The sequence below is a fragment of the Helicoverpa armigera genome, chromosome 3 (genome assembly GCF_030705265.1).
Source record: "Helicoverpa armigera isolate CAAS_96S chromosome 3, ASM3070526v1, whole genome shotgun sequence".
Lineage (NCBI taxonomy): Eukaryota > Metazoa > Arthropoda > Insecta > Lepidoptera > Noctuidae > Helicoverpa > Helicoverpa armigera.
Window position 1 is genome coordinate 11,130,283 of NC_087122.1, and position 14,848 is coordinate 11,145,130.

Sequence of the window (14,848 nt, forward strand, 5' to 3'; positions counted from 1 at the left end):
TGTTTTGCTCTCAATACCTCTTTCAATTAAAGTCTCCAATAGAAATAATTTATTTTTCTCGATATAGAAATGTGTCATCCTCAATTAACGAAAATAACTCATCAACATTGCCACAATGAACTAATTTATTCCTATCAATATACTTCTGCTTGAGAACATTTTTACGATACTGTTAATCAGAGAACATCCTGGTCAATAAACGATTTCGGTTCGATCATCGATATTTACGATTAAGAATTCTGTCACCATGGAAATAACGTAGGTAAACAATACCCGATGATTATAATCGAATTGGAAATTAATTTATTTAAGAAATATATAGTATAGGGTTGCATAGGTACTGTAAAACCTCAAAGCTGTATGACGACCTCATTTTCAGCACCAATAGATTTTTTTCTAATTGTGTTCGGTTTCACCCGCGTCCCGGGTGAAGCTTCTGCCCGTTGAAAAATTGTTTATGTTACTTGGAATTAGTGAAGATTTCAAACAGTGAAATAATTGTTCAAATACCTACGTCATTAGTTTCGGACCCTTTTACAAACAAACAAACCGAAAAAAATATCCTCTTTATTATATTAGAATTAATGATTTAGGTATCACCAAAAATAAATTGACATGATGACACATTCTTCGTCATTCTATCATAGATATTTCAATATATCTAATTATGATTTACGGATAGAAATACAAGTTATACGCTCGCTATAATCGTTAATATTAACATATGACATCACGCGTTTATTACAAAACCTAGCTAAGCTAAACTTAGATATGTTATGTGGATGTCTTGTGATAATTTCAAGACGTTGATGAGTAGTTTGCTCGTCAGGGCCAGAGGTCATGGAGAATAAGCTTTTAAAGCTTTTTGTTGTATTACTAAAACAACACGTTTTTTGACACATTCTTTGAGCATTAGATTATTGTATGAGATGTCAGGCTAGATGTATTTTTATGCGTTAGGTATTAAGTGCCCATAAAAATACAAAAATGAATGATTTGTAAAATTCACTTAGCGTCAGGCTATCCGTCTGCAGGTGTGTTCGTTTATACATAGGTATTTTGTATAAGGAAAACTATTATACAGAACACTTAAAAATATAAAACAAATGAATTCTGATTTTCACTTATGCATTGCCGTCAGCCGATTTGTCTACACGTTTGCAGTTATAACAAAAGATAACGACCGCCTTAACAACAGTTTTTCACCACTCAGGTATCAAAAATTATTTATTTTATTCAAGAAAGCCGAGATAATGCTTTTAAGAAAATAAAATTTAGCACACAATTACATTGCAAAAAAATTGTAAAGATCAGTAGTCTGCGTCGCATTTCTAGAAGATATTTACCAGTTTTCATTTCTTTTGTCCAATCCATACAGCCAATACAACATCGAGAAAGCTGTACCAGATATTAATATATTCATTCATTAACAAAATCATAGGAGAAAGTCATTTGGATCTATTGTGGTCAGAATATTCATGACGGAGGTCAGAAGGTCAGAATCAAATGTTGAGAGCTGTATACATATTGTCGCCGCCGGCATTTTTTTTAAATCTTCCGCGTGATGACTCATGGTTATGAATAAAGTTCGCATATTTTTTTGTAGGAGCCTGTTAGATTTTAGGCGTGAATAAAGGTCAGGTTAGTTTGGGATATGATTTAAGTTTTGGGTAAATGAGTCAGCTGCATGTAAAGAAGTGAATGTATAGAACTTTTTCGTGAATGGCATTAATTTAAACGAGGGTTTTTAGTTCAATGCTTATTGGTTTTGCTACGCCTAATAGGAATACACGATTAAAATATGCAGGAGTGGAAATGAAAAATCAAGAAAAACATGAAATAAAATTTATTTTCATTACTATTAACCATGAACATCTAATAGGTGCCCTGTAACTAAAATTCTCTAAAATCTGCATGAAAGAATAAAAAACAGAAACCTGTACCCGTATCCCAACACGATTTAATCGCTATTACCAAATATATACATAAGTGCTAATACAATAATCAAAAGTAAGCCGTGCACAAAATAATACTTTTATCTTCAAAATAGTATTTCAAAAATTACTAAAAACAAAAACAATAATTATATCTGCAATAACAATGCGACTCCTGCCAGCGTCCACTTGGCTGGCTTATCCTTGGTCTTCAGATTGAACGTCCACACGTATGTCGGTCCTCGAGTACGCGTCTTGTATACTGGACACTCGTACATGTTGCGGAGATCTTGCTTGTCTTGGGTTATAGCCTGAAATCAAATTAATTAGCCGTTTTAGAACACCCGTAGAAAAATATTCTTGAAGACTTTAACACAAACTAAAGTTAGACCCTATTACAGAAATGCATCCAATTCTAGATGTGAATTTTGGTCTTCTGTAATTTTTTTTATTTAATATAAACTCATCATCATTAACCTTTTGTATAGACTGCAGGGCACAGGTACCCTCTCAATCTCGTAATGGGAAGCAATGAGAGTTACCACGTGGTTGATCACCACGGCTAGTCAAGACGGATTGACAATGTTAGACTGGAAAGTCCAGGCTGCCTCAAAATGTATTTTATTTTCTCCTTTACTCAGTCATTGGTGCCACCAAGAAACACCTATTTAGAAATTTCATATAACTAAGAAAATTGATAAAGTAACGGTTACAACCCGCACCACAATCGTACTCGAGAGGCAGTTGCTTTAACCACCAAGTCACTACGACTTCGAACTTATGATGAATCTGTCCTTATTAAATTGCACTCACCCTAACATTAATCACAGGCATAGGTGGGAACAGATCTTTAAGCTTAGAGTCCATAATGATGCCGGCTTGCTGGTCCCACCTCGCGCCTTCCATCAGCAGACCATGGACGAAGGCGCCATCGCGTGGTGCGGTCCGCGTGTCTGCGATCCTAGAGAGTTGTGTGGAGTTAGAATAGTGTGGGAATGAATTGATGAGCGATGATATTCTGGACTTTGGATTCATGTTCTTCTGAAGTGATGAAAATATTATCTTGGAGTAAGAAAATAAGTTATATTAAGCAGTAAGATTTTATTTACCAGAAAAGTGATGTTGTTATGAATCTAAAGACCAGAGGATATGATGATGAAGATGAAGTTTATTTACACAGACTTTATACCGTTTAATATATCTCAGCAAAATGTACAATGCAAATAACCATTTACTGGCAATAGGTACTAATAAAGTTAAGACAAGTAAGCTTAGATATAGCAGAGGAAGACAACCTAAGAAGAAGTAGACTATATCTAGAAGAAAACTTACGTAGGACTGTATGTACATCATTAACAACTAAAACGGCTTACGGGATGACGCAGTACAATTTGCAATAATTAAGACGAAATTGTTCTTTTTAGCTAGCATTTACATTATTTAATTTTAGTATTCTATTTAAAGTTGATACAGCTTTATGTAACCTTAAACGCTACAAGCAAAGCACAACCTGGAAATAGGCAGAATATACAAAATATCTCGTTTAGGTATATACATTTTGGTAATTTTATTTTTCTACCATAAAATCTACCAAAAGCAACAAAGGTCCAGTTGTTATATAAATTAATCCGTCTTACAACTTCGTGTGCTGCTTTTAAATCATAGCGTGTGACTTTGTATGATATTTCAGCCAATTTTTTTGTATACCTAAAGCTAAAATGGCGCTTTAGGCCAATATTTCAATACTTAGAATTCCATGTTTAAATGTAGCGTCGTTACTCACCAGTACCTATGAAAAGTACAAAAATAATAAAGAAAAATTTACAATATTATATTATGATTATATTGACAGTAGTTTGTAGAGTTGGTTATAAACTACGAGTAGCATATCAAAAACTAGCCCTGTGGTGTAAAAACGACACAATTTTATTTATGTAATTATCCATCTGATAGTCCCAAATCCATCTTGATTGCATTGAAATCCTGGTTGGTTCACGTTGACTTTAATCCTTTCAAAAAATCCTACATATTGTCATTATATCAGAATTAAATGATACCAACGATATTTTTCTGTTCTAAAACTTGTATATCTCAGTTGATGTTCAGTTTTACCAATGTTAGCCTTCCTTCCCTTGCAGACATTACCTTTCATGACCTTTACACTTACATTCATACTTCCCTGCTTGATTATCTAATACTCTTTTAAACTCAATCTGTTTTATGAATCACTAATACTCACGTGAACTCTTCCTTCATCTTCTTGGTGACGTCACACTGCAGACACATCTTGTCCAGCGGCAGTTCGTACCTTCTCGCTGTGCTCTGCATGATGGCTGTCAGTAGACTTTGAGGGTTGAAGAAACCGCCCAACCATACTGATGCGGGCAACTAAATCATGAAAGATAGCATAGGTTGGTCTGTAGATACTTTCATATAAAGAAGCAAAAAAGACAAAAGGGATAACATCGTTTGCCAATTAAGGTTGTACTCAATAGTGGTAAAGAAGTTATCAAAACCGGCGAACAACGAGTCAAAATGAACGAGATCTTATTAGATGCTAATAAAGAATTGAGTATTGAGATATATTGCATTGATTCTTACGACAAAATCGGTAGCCCATGTTTCAAGTTCTCGTAACCTCAGGGTGAGGTCCACAAACCAAGCTGAGAGACCAAGCAGAGATGGGTATGCACGACTTGACCAAATAGCTGGAACCTGTAAAATTAATTTAAATGGTTATTGAATTTCTAACGAATGAAAGACTAGCTTAATACATGATAAGGATAAAACAATAAACTTATAATCTAAAGAAAACTTACTTGATCCAAAAACAAGGCATTTTCCAAATCTTCCATATCTGATGTAATTGTCAATTCACCCTAAAATCAAGCAACTTTCATTATTACCTATTCCATAGCCTTTCAAATCTCAAATTTATTAGGTCAATGGCAATAAATGTTACCTTGAGCCCTAAGTCCAATTCTCGTAGCGACCTCTTCATCTCTCCAGTGAGATAGTTCATCCGCTCACACTCTTGGAACGCCACAATGACGTAGGGAGTCCTCTCCTCCACTTTGCCCATGATTTCAGTCATGTTAAACTCTTCTGGTAGCTTCTCTATTATTTCATCTAGCATTTGTTTTACCTGTCGAGGAGTCATTCTATTATGACATAATTTTTTTGAGATTTTAATGTTATATTTAGTACTTTAACGATTAGAATAAAAAATACATACACTACACATACACATTTAAGGGAAAACCTAGTTACTTTTATTTACTTTACTTTTGCCATAAGCAAAAATAAATATAATGTAGAATAAATCACCACTACAGCTGTTAACCTACTAGACGACTTTATAATTTAAAAAAAAATCCATTTTAGACCTACAAATGAACAAGAATAAAACACGATTAAACAAACCTTCTCCTCCCTAGTAACAGTCGCAGCTCCAGAAGCCTGAGCATCTCTCGGCTGCATCTCAAATATTGTTCTAAAAAGATTCTCAGAAGTTGTAGTAAGGAAACCTATCTCCGCATTGGGATGCAAGCCGTAGAGGTAGGGGGACTCGGCGGGCATGGCGTCTTCTATGTACTGGTGGTAGCCTACATAGTCTGTGTTGGGGGGAGCTGGGAACCCAGGAGCTAGTTGGAGTTCACCGTCTACCTGGATAATGGAAAGGAAAGTGTGAAATTACATTACGTGTGATCGTAACAATATTAGCACACCAACGAACATAGATCTAAAAGTGAATCGTTATGTTCTTAAATCTTATTTGCCTTACCTACAAAATCGTACGATTCTATATTTTTATACTCATAGCATGCTTTGACTGAAAGTAACATTATATCCACAAATATAAATTAATGTTCAAACCACATAAAAACTTCGAAAGACCCAATTATCAACCAATATAACAATTATATTTAACTTACTAAGTCAGGTTGCATCAACTCTTCCAAATATGCATTGCAAAGTCTACGATCCCAATCATCAGTAATGTGTCCACCGTACATGATTTCTCCAAATAAGTACCGAAGATCCTCCCATGGCACTCTCGCATTCGCTTCCAAGTAGTTGTATAAGACGAACACGCTTATTGTCAAATCACCTAGAAATGGCAATTTTAAACATGAAAGGGAAATTTAGAAGCACAATTAATAGGACTAACATATAAAGGTAAATAAAGCTTTTAAACGTCTGTTGACCACTTGTCCAAAAAAATGACAGATTATGACGTTGAAATAAGGTCCGTTTTGCAGCCACATTTTTTAGACAAGTGTTCAACAGATGTTTAAGTTTTTGTAGTAAGGCTGTTCGTGTTTAGACTGGTCAAATTCAAAATTGTACAAATACTTACCAACATTAAAAGGATAGATTTTATTCCATCCTTGAGGTCCAAACTTTCGTCTCTCAGCTACGACAGCATGGAAGTAGCACAGAGCGAACAATATCGCCTTAAATTCAGCTTCCTTACCGCACATCTCTAGCGTTTCTTGATTGAAGTTGTCTAGTGCTTTGTGGATGTTAGCCTGTTAATATAATGTATTAACATCATCATTTCTTAAAAAAATGTGGAATAAATACTAGGAGACATCATTATCATGACTAAAATATAAAAGTAATAAAAGTTTTTTAAGCTATCCTCCCCCCTTAGGCCATGTCTATACTAATATTATAACTGTTAACTGTTACAGCCTTTTTATCGTCCCACTGCTGGGCACAGGCCTCCTCTCACATGAACTAATATTATAAAGAGGAACAAATTGTGTTTTGATTTGTTTGTTTTTTTTTGTAATGTATAAACTCAAAAACTACTGGAACGATTTTAAAAGTTCTTTCTCTATTGCAAAGCAACACTCTTTCCGGGTAACATAGGCTATATTTTATCCCGGTATAGGTAGTTGTTCCCAAAAGACACGGGTGAATAAACTTATTAAAACTTGATTCCCTATCCATATCTTATGTCAAAGTACAGTCTAAGAATACCTGCATCCCAGTAGGTGGTTCATTGGTAATCTTGATACTGGACTCCAGAATGCCCTGCGGTATGATGTGTGCCGCAGGCGTGGCGGCCGGCTCAGCTGACATGAACAGACGGAAGTTGTCATGGCAACCGTTTGCGAAACTCTCCATCTTCTTCTCTAGGTTCGGTAGCCATTTCTTTACTAAGTGAATGTTCTGGAAAAGATAAATCAGACTTCTGTTTAAACGAGTTTCTATGTTGAGTTTGAGAGAACACGAAGAGTTATCACCCAGAACTTATCAAGGATAAGCAATATTTTTGACAGTTTTTTTTTTGTTCGTATTTGCCTATATTTTGGTGGTTTCTCCTTCGTCAGATTGCAATCTAACCCTTTTACCAAATAATTGTAAATGCAAAATATTCGTATCTTAGCAACTGAATAACTTTAGATACCTCACCTGTAAAACCACCCAATGTCCCTTCTGTAAGCCTTCATCCATAGCCTGTTCAGCGACAATCTCCTGCCCCTGACCTAGCGACACATTATGGAAGTTGCCATTATCTGCCGTATAGCCCATGATCTTGCCCAAAGCTTCCACGTCCTTCAGCGGGTTCACTCCAGGAGATAAGATGAAGAATATTGGAGTAGTAGGACTGGTCTCTTCGAAGGATTTGCTGAATTCTACTGTTCGGTTTTCAACGTATTTCGCGCCCATCTTTTCTTCGATGTATGCTCTGAATGGTGGAATAGAAGTTTTAAATACTGCTGTATTTTACATGTAAATTAACATATTCCTTGCTTCTAGTACTTACGCTACAGCATACGTCATCCTGTCTGGTCTCAGAGCTCTTAACATGCACAGTCTTTGAAGAGCTGGTTTATTTTTCCATTCCTGAAAATGTATTATGCATCAAAATAATTCTCAAGATAATTTTTGTGCGTTGCTAGTTTTATAATCTTGTTGTACCTAATAATGAAAAGTTTAGGTGTACCTGAGGGAATTTCTCTCGTTCAGGACATTCAACTTCAACAATCTTCTTCCACCTCTTAGGCGATGTCTCTATATCTCTGTCCAAATTCCTGAACTCTTCCTTACCGGCGAGAGAGCAGATACCTCCCCAGCTCTGGTTAGATAGGAAATCCACTGGACTAGTTACGTGAGGTTTTATGGGAAAACGAAGGAAGAAATCTAGTTCCACTGATGATACCTCTTCACTCATGAGAAGCACCTAAAAGGAAGCAAGTCTTTACGTTTAAAACATTGTATGTGTATTATGTAAAGTATATTATAGAATTGAGATCTTCACAAAGTGGGGACCATCGAATTATTTTAATTCACCTAAAATAATATTAATTGTTACCTGGAATGAAAATAATATTAATTGTTACCTGGAATGTCATTTGAGACGCAAATATAAGTTTGTCGCACTCAAAAAGTCCTCTCGAAGTGTACTGGTAGACAGAGAAGCTAATGCAATCAATAAGGTTTTTGATTCTTTGACCAAGTTCATCAGCTGGCTCTGCACGAGATATTGCTTTTTGGAATACTACACTGAAGGCCTAAAAGTAAGATATTTAGATTAATTTATTTATCTCTAGGTTTATATTACACGTAGGCCATCTGTCGTATAAATATGTACCTTGAGAGAAAATTGGTATATAGGATTAATGGTGTTGAGGTCATTCAAAATGAAGTACAGCAAGGATGCTCTCGCTGAAGCTGGTCTATAGAATTCACGAGCTACATCAATCTCTTTTGAAGTAATTTTAGCTTCGGCTACCTGAAATCAAAACACGACACGTAGTAAAGTTGTTCCATTACACATCCTATGAAACTGTACTTTTGAAATCTCAATTGACATTGATAATTTCTAGAAAACAAGGTCTCTTACTTTTTTCTCAATATCCGCAGCAGTTTTCTTCGTAGTCTCCAGATTCTCAACTAAGGCCGTATCACCAAGAATATCATCACCAGCCGATGACAATCGAGAAAGCAAATCATCTTCTAACGACTTCAACTGAATCTTAAATTGATTCTGCTGTTTCGTCAACTCTGCTTTCAAGTCTTCTAGATCTGGTCTTTCTGCTTTTACTACTTCAGCTAGGAGCTGGTCTTCTAGACCATCGCGAGTTACCGTGAAGTTGATAAGTGTTGTTTGGGCTTGCATCTCAGGCTTGTAATGGGGGTTGGCTAACTTTGTGTGTAGGATCAGCCTAAAGTTTGGACTGTATTCCACTTCTTTGTCACCTATCTTTATAGCTCTGTGAAAATAAATTGTGGTAAGTTAAGTTGTCAAACGATAATTTTTTTAAATACTTGATAAAGGAATTTTGAAGTCGTGGTGGCCTAGTGGGTAAAGGACCAACCTCAAGTATGAGGGCGCGGGGTCGATCCCAGGTCAGGCAAGTACCAATGCAACTTTTCTAAGTTTGTATGTACTTTCTAAGTATATCTTAGACACCATTGACTGTGTTTCGGATGGCACGTTAAACTGTAGGTCCCGGCTGTCAGTGAACATCCTTGGCAGTCGTTACGGGTAGTCAGAAGCCAGAAAGTCTGACACCAGTCTAACCAAGGGGTATCGGGTTGCCCGGGTTACTGGGTTGAGGAGGTCAGATAGGCAGTCGCTTCTTGTAAAGCACTGGTACTCAGCTGAATCCGGTTAGACTGGAAGCCGACCCCAACGTGATTGGGAAAAGGCTAGGAGGATGATGACTTGATAAAGGAATTTAGTTCCTACCTTCCTTTCTTAATCAGTGTTCTTCCCAGCAAAGGATCTAATACAGGATCAACTGTTTCACCAATGTTTTCAAATAGAACTGTTTCTCCTTTTATTATAGCTTTCTCTATGATGTCCAAATACCCTCGCTGTCCTAATCTAATGACTCGTAGCTTTTCGCCATATTTTTGCTTGATCCATTTTACTCCTTGTAACTGAGAAATGGAAAACATTTGATGACATCAATTAGAAGATAGAAGTCTTCTATAGTAGGCTGGAAATCAGCACTTTTTGAAGTTCAAGATTTTACAAAAGACCGCTCCCAAAATGCCCGCCCTTCACCACTTCCTTTGTGCATTTGCTGGGAAAAAGTGGCGCAACAAACTCCCCAGCAACATAATTCTGTCTGTGTGGTTTAAAGAACCGTCAATATCACATTATGCGTATAACAACTACTAAAGTTATACCAGTATCTTCAGTATCTAAGTAAATAAATACCTACCTGTGGATCAATCATAAGTGGCCAGCGATCAGAATTAGACAGAATAGTGGCATTCTCAGTACTCATACGGTCTGAAGGTAAACCTTCATTCTGCCACATTGCTATCGTCGTGTCGTCTGTTAACATCGTAAGTGGATCCAGGCCTTCCGTTATAGGTATAGGCGGCTGAAATAAAATCAAGAGTTAAATATTATTTAACACTTTTAAATACAAAATATGAAGCTTCATATTTTTCTATGATTTCCATGCCGCAGATTTATTATAACATACCTCTAAGGTCTTTAAGAAAACAAGCCAGTTCTTATGCATCAAGTCCAATCTGAACTGTTTGGTGAAGCAACCCACGTAAGATATGAAAGCACAAACGAGTAGTACATCTCCTGGTAATGTAGTTCCTTGTTGCATTAGACTGAAAATTAAGAGATCAGTTTTAAAAGTCTTCAAAGAAAAAATATATCTATTTCTAATGCTGCCGGCCTTTTGGGCATGCTTCCCGTCGTCAGCAATGGGGACTTTTTTGATGCTTTTAGTTTTAGTTTTTTATCTACACTAATATTATAAAGAGGAAAACTTTGTTTGTTTGTTTGTAATGGATAAACTCAACAACTACTGGACCGATTTTAAATATTCTTTCACCATTAGAAAGCTATATAATCTGCGAGTAACATAGGCTATATTTTATCCCGGTGCGGGCAGTAGCTCCCACGGGACGCGGGTGAAACCGCGGGAAAACGTCTAGTATTTAATATAAGTAAATTTGTATCTACATATTTTTTTGTGAATTTACCTATTTATTCTTAAACCAAATTTACTTGACCGTCCATTTCTATGTAAAACCATAATAGGGTAGTGTCCAGGGTCGAAATAATGAAATAATATTTAGTCCGCTTTTTAGATAATCAAAAAATATTGGATACGTATTTTTTCTTTTTTTAATTAAACATAAAATGACAAAGATAATACACTTCAAAAATTAGGAGTGGGGGCCTTTTACGTCACAGTGTCCTAAAAATTGTAGCAACTTGTGACGTCACACTCAACTTTAACACGCTATATCTTAACAAGTTCTGATCCAATTTAAAAAAGAAAAAATACGTATCGCTTAATTTTGGACAATCTACAAGACGGACTAATTATTATTTTTTAGGAAACTAGCCTATTCCAATTTACCTTGAAACAGCTTCAGCCCATCTGACTTTCTCACTAGCTAGTCCATTGACCAGTCTATTAGCAAGTTGTATAGTTGCGTTTGTTGCATCCGCTTCCTTTTGACATTTCATCTTTTCTGAAGTTGCCTTTTCAAAATCTGCCGTCAACGTTGCCAATTTTTCTTCTAAAGCCTATTACATGATAAGCAACAATTTCTTTTTTTGAAAAATCAACAAAATCATTTAAGATATAAAGTATGTTGTCTTAAATACTTACAGCAACTTTGCATTTGATAGATCTCAATTTCTCAGTAGCGGCAGCCAATTCAGCGTTCGCAGCTGCCAAAGCCTTTCTTTTGGGCTCAACATCACAGAACACTTCATAGAACTTGATGATGTTAATAACCCAGGCACAGAGACCAGCAGCTGCAGCCGATTTTGATCTTACGAACTCTGGACATAGAGCATAATTTTGATTATTACGTTATAAACAAAATCAAAATCTGGTGTTGAAGCTTTAGGAGTAACTTACCTGGTTCAAATTCGGAATCCTTCAAATAAGGCTGAATGGCTTTAATGACATCAGGGTGAATATTTTCCTTATCATAATGAATAAGACACTCAAGAAACACGTCTACTTTTGCCATCACAACCTGCAAAGAGATAACTTGTACTCGGGACTCATTAAATTGCACATTCTTTACAACCATTGTCTCTCTTAGACACTTAACGTTATAATTGTGAAGACTGAGCCACGTAACAAGGATTTCATGCAGTACTTACTACAGGATTTCAAAATATTCTAATCTACCTTAGCAGCTTTCCAGCTCCTATCCTTAGGAATTTTCCCCCCAGGAGCAAGTAATACCATCACAGCTGCAGTGACATTAGTCACAGCACCAGGTGGTGAACCGAAAGACTTCAGCTCTGTAAGGTTAGCTTTGTTCAGCGTGTTCAAAGCTTCTTGGGCTGCTACGAGTGCTGGTTCGGCCTTTATCAAGTCTTCTTCGCAATCTTTTTGTTTCTTAGATACTTCTTCCGCTATTACTGCTACTTTCTCTTCCTCCTCATCGGCTAAAAGACAGATTTTGTCAAGTATAAGCTGATAAGTGATTTTCAAAACAAGTCATATATTCAAAACAAGTCACACACAGTTGATAATAAATTGTGTTGGAACTCTTTGGGGGAAAGCACCTCATAAGCTTTTGATATTCGAACAATGTTATTTTATATTACTGACGTACGCCATTAATAACTAGATACATGGATTGTTTTTCTTGGCAAACAACGTTTTATCTCCATTCCTATTTACAGTCATCTACTTATTTCCTAAGAATGATGATAAGTCTTACCTAGCGCTTTCTCGCTCTGCACTTTCGCAGTCTCAACGCCGACCATCTCAATCAGTTTATCAGCAGCTTCATTCTTTTGATGTAGCTCAACTTCTTGTACTGCTAACTTTTCCTTCAAAGCATCTACTTGACATGATGTACTGGCCAGCTTCTCGAGACCATTTTCAAGCCTGTAAATTGACATGAAAATTATCGTTATAAGTTTTCACAAAATTAGATACAAAAATTTAGTAAAAAAACAATGAGTTTTTCAATTTACTTTAAACTTTTTTGACTTACCGAACTATTTTAGCGCGAAGTTCATCAGTTTTATTATTAACCAGTTTCGCATACAAACTGATCTGTTCTAGATAACTCTTAGGGGTAGTATAGTTGTAACGTCTCTCATTGGCCAGGTATGCTTTGGACATCGTGTTCACTGAGGTATGGACATACGCCATAAAGCGAGATATTGAGTCTCTGAGAGCAATCTGGAAATGGATGAAAGTATTAAATTAGGTCTATTAAATAACTGCTACATAGTGTCACACAGGAAATTACCATAAATTGGCTTTAACGTTATAATTATAATTATTATATTGATAAAAAGAAATGACTCGCACTCTAGGGCTGGATCGTTAGATAACTCATCATAATAAGAGTCAACATTTCTTTCCATAAATATTTAGTTTGGAATATAATTTACCGGCAGATTATCAAGCTCCTCTAAGAATCTCATGGCCACGGACACCAAAGCTTCTTGAGGCCATTCATGGAACCAGTTGATAGACGTACAGTTAATGAGCGCGGGGAACTTCCTAGATCTTACTCGAAGAGTGGAGCCGACGGGAGAGAAGCAGAGAACCACTTTAAGCTGCTTACGAACTCTGTCTATGAAAAACTTCCAACAAGTTTCCCTTGTGTCTGGTAGACCTGCACCTTTTACCTAAAATGTAAGAACAATAAATAGTTAAAACACACAACAAATTGTAAAAACACGCTTTTTGTAATGTTTCTTAGGTAGTCATGTATTGTCATAAGAACTCAGAGCGAGTGCAAAATTTCATCCTAATCGAAGATCGGGAAGTGGGTCAAATTAAGGTTCCAGGATTTTCTAACATACATAGTTACAAATGAAGCTAATATAAGTGTGTTAATAAAAATATTTGTGCAGTTTTTAATTGTATTAAGAAGAGGAAATCTTAATTTAATATTTACCTCATTCCTCACACCAGCAATAATGTTTTCCATTTCATCATCAGGGAACAAGTCTGCAACTTCACCAGATGCCAACAAATCGTTGATGAGCACCAAAAACTGTTCATTTGCTACTTGAGCGTCCGTCATCAGGAACATTATGCCGACGTTCTTCAAACCAGTCTTGATATACAATTGAGATAGTTCATTCTAGAAGAGAGGAATCAGTTTTTTATATCAATCCAGTTTTTAGGTTCTAGTTTTGGCGCCCAGCATGAACATTAATGAAAAATCTTGTCCCACGTTGGGTGCCAAAATTTAATTTCAATTAAAATGAATCATAATCTTATAAACAAGAATACCTTTAAATCAGAGACTCCATATCCTTTTTTGAGTTGTATCTGCAAGACTTCTAAACTCGATATGAAAGCAGCCAGTCGGGATAGTGACTGTTTGCCCGAACCTCCTACTCCTACCAGTAATGCGCTACCTCTTGGACTCTCCAGGATACGAGAGATTCTAAAAACAAATGTGATTTTTTAGATATTTACTATAGTTTCTCTTGTATCTGTCCAGGCGTTCTTGAGTCATAGGTGAACAGAACATACATAAAAAAGATCTCGACAAATTGATAACCTCCTCCTTTTTTGGAAGTCGTTTAAAAAGTGGAAGCACTTACAGACAGCATTTTTGTGCCTTCAGAAAACGAGTGAACCCTCGGGAAACAACTAGTGTGAAAATACATGGAACTTTAAACAAAACCTACCTGCAAATATGCATCATAGCATCTTCAAAGAGCACCAAGTTCATAGCAGCGATGAGATCGTTGTAACTAGCCATGGCTTCCGTGAGGAGTTTGTTCAGCTGTTCCCAGTTCATGATGGGCATGTACTTCGGCTCGCCTATCCCACCGGCGAAGTGGCAGTAGATGTTGGGCCGCTCGAAAACTACGCCTTCGTCGATATCCTAAGGATAAATAAATCGTGGGTTATGTTTTTGGCCATGAAACCATAATCTAAATGTATCACGGAGTACATAAGGAAGTATAT

General features: G+C 36.4%; 1 protein-coding gene across 1 annotated transcript in view; it reads right to left on the bottom strand.

The window, feature by feature from the left end:
- Positions 1 to 1,960: 1,960 nt before the first annotated feature.
- Positions 1,961 to 14,848, bottom strand: part of LOC110372938 (dynein beta chain, ciliary) — a 28,862-nt gene continuing 15,974 nt past the window's right edge. Inside the window, exons 38-66 of the mRNA XM_064043130.1 lie at positions 14,566 to 14,765; positions 14,162 to 14,318; positions 13,821 to 14,009; positions 13,309 to 13,548; positions 12,903 to 13,093; positions 12,624 to 12,793; positions 12,083 to 12,345; positions 11,804 to 11,924; positions 11,549 to 11,724; positions 11,294 to 11,463; positions 10,394 to 10,532; positions 10,124 to 10,288; positions 9,643 to 9,836; positions 8,794 to 9,163; positions 8,542 to 8,682; positions 8,291 to 8,461; positions 7,894 to 8,130; positions 7,714 to 7,793; positions 7,359 to 7,635; positions 6,924 to 7,115; positions 6,295 to 6,466; positions 5,870 to 6,045; positions 5,358 to 5,600; positions 4,897 to 5,079; positions 4,754 to 4,813; positions 4,536 to 4,649; positions 4,180 to 4,322; positions 2,748 to 2,895; positions 1,961 to 2,245 (exon numbers count right to left, since the gene is read on the bottom strand). Of these exons, the coding sequence (XP_063899200.1) occupies positions 2,084 to 2,245; positions 2,748 to 2,895; positions 4,180 to 4,322; positions 4,536 to 4,649; positions 4,754 to 4,813; positions 4,897 to 5,079; positions 5,358 to 5,600; positions 5,870 to 6,045; positions 6,295 to 6,466; positions 6,924 to 7,115; positions 7,359 to 7,635; positions 7,714 to 7,793; positions 7,894 to 8,130; positions 8,291 to 8,461; positions 8,542 to 8,682; positions 8,794 to 9,163; positions 9,643 to 9,836; positions 10,124 to 10,288; positions 10,394 to 10,532; positions 11,294 to 11,463; positions 11,549 to 11,724; positions 11,804 to 11,924; positions 12,083 to 12,345; positions 12,624 to 12,793; positions 12,903 to 13,093; positions 13,309 to 13,548; positions 13,821 to 14,009; positions 14,162 to 14,318; positions 14,566 to 14,765 (5,244 nt within the window). The 3' untranslated portion in view covers positions 1,961 to 2,083. The remainder of the gene's footprint in view (positions 2,246 to 2,747; positions 2,896 to 4,179; positions 4,323 to 4,535; positions 4,650 to 4,753; positions 4,814 to 4,896; positions 5,080 to 5,357; positions 5,601 to 5,869; positions 6,046 to 6,294; positions 6,467 to 6,923; positions 7,116 to 7,358; positions 7,636 to 7,713; positions 7,794 to 7,893; positions 8,131 to 8,290; positions 8,462 to 8,541; positions 8,683 to 8,793; positions 9,164 to 9,642; positions 9,837 to 10,123; positions 10,289 to 10,393; positions 10,533 to 11,293; positions 11,464 to 11,548; positions 11,725 to 11,803; positions 11,925 to 12,082; positions 12,346 to 12,623; positions 12,794 to 12,902; positions 13,094 to 13,308; positions 13,549 to 13,820; positions 14,010 to 14,161; positions 14,319 to 14,565; positions 14,766 to 14,848) is intronic.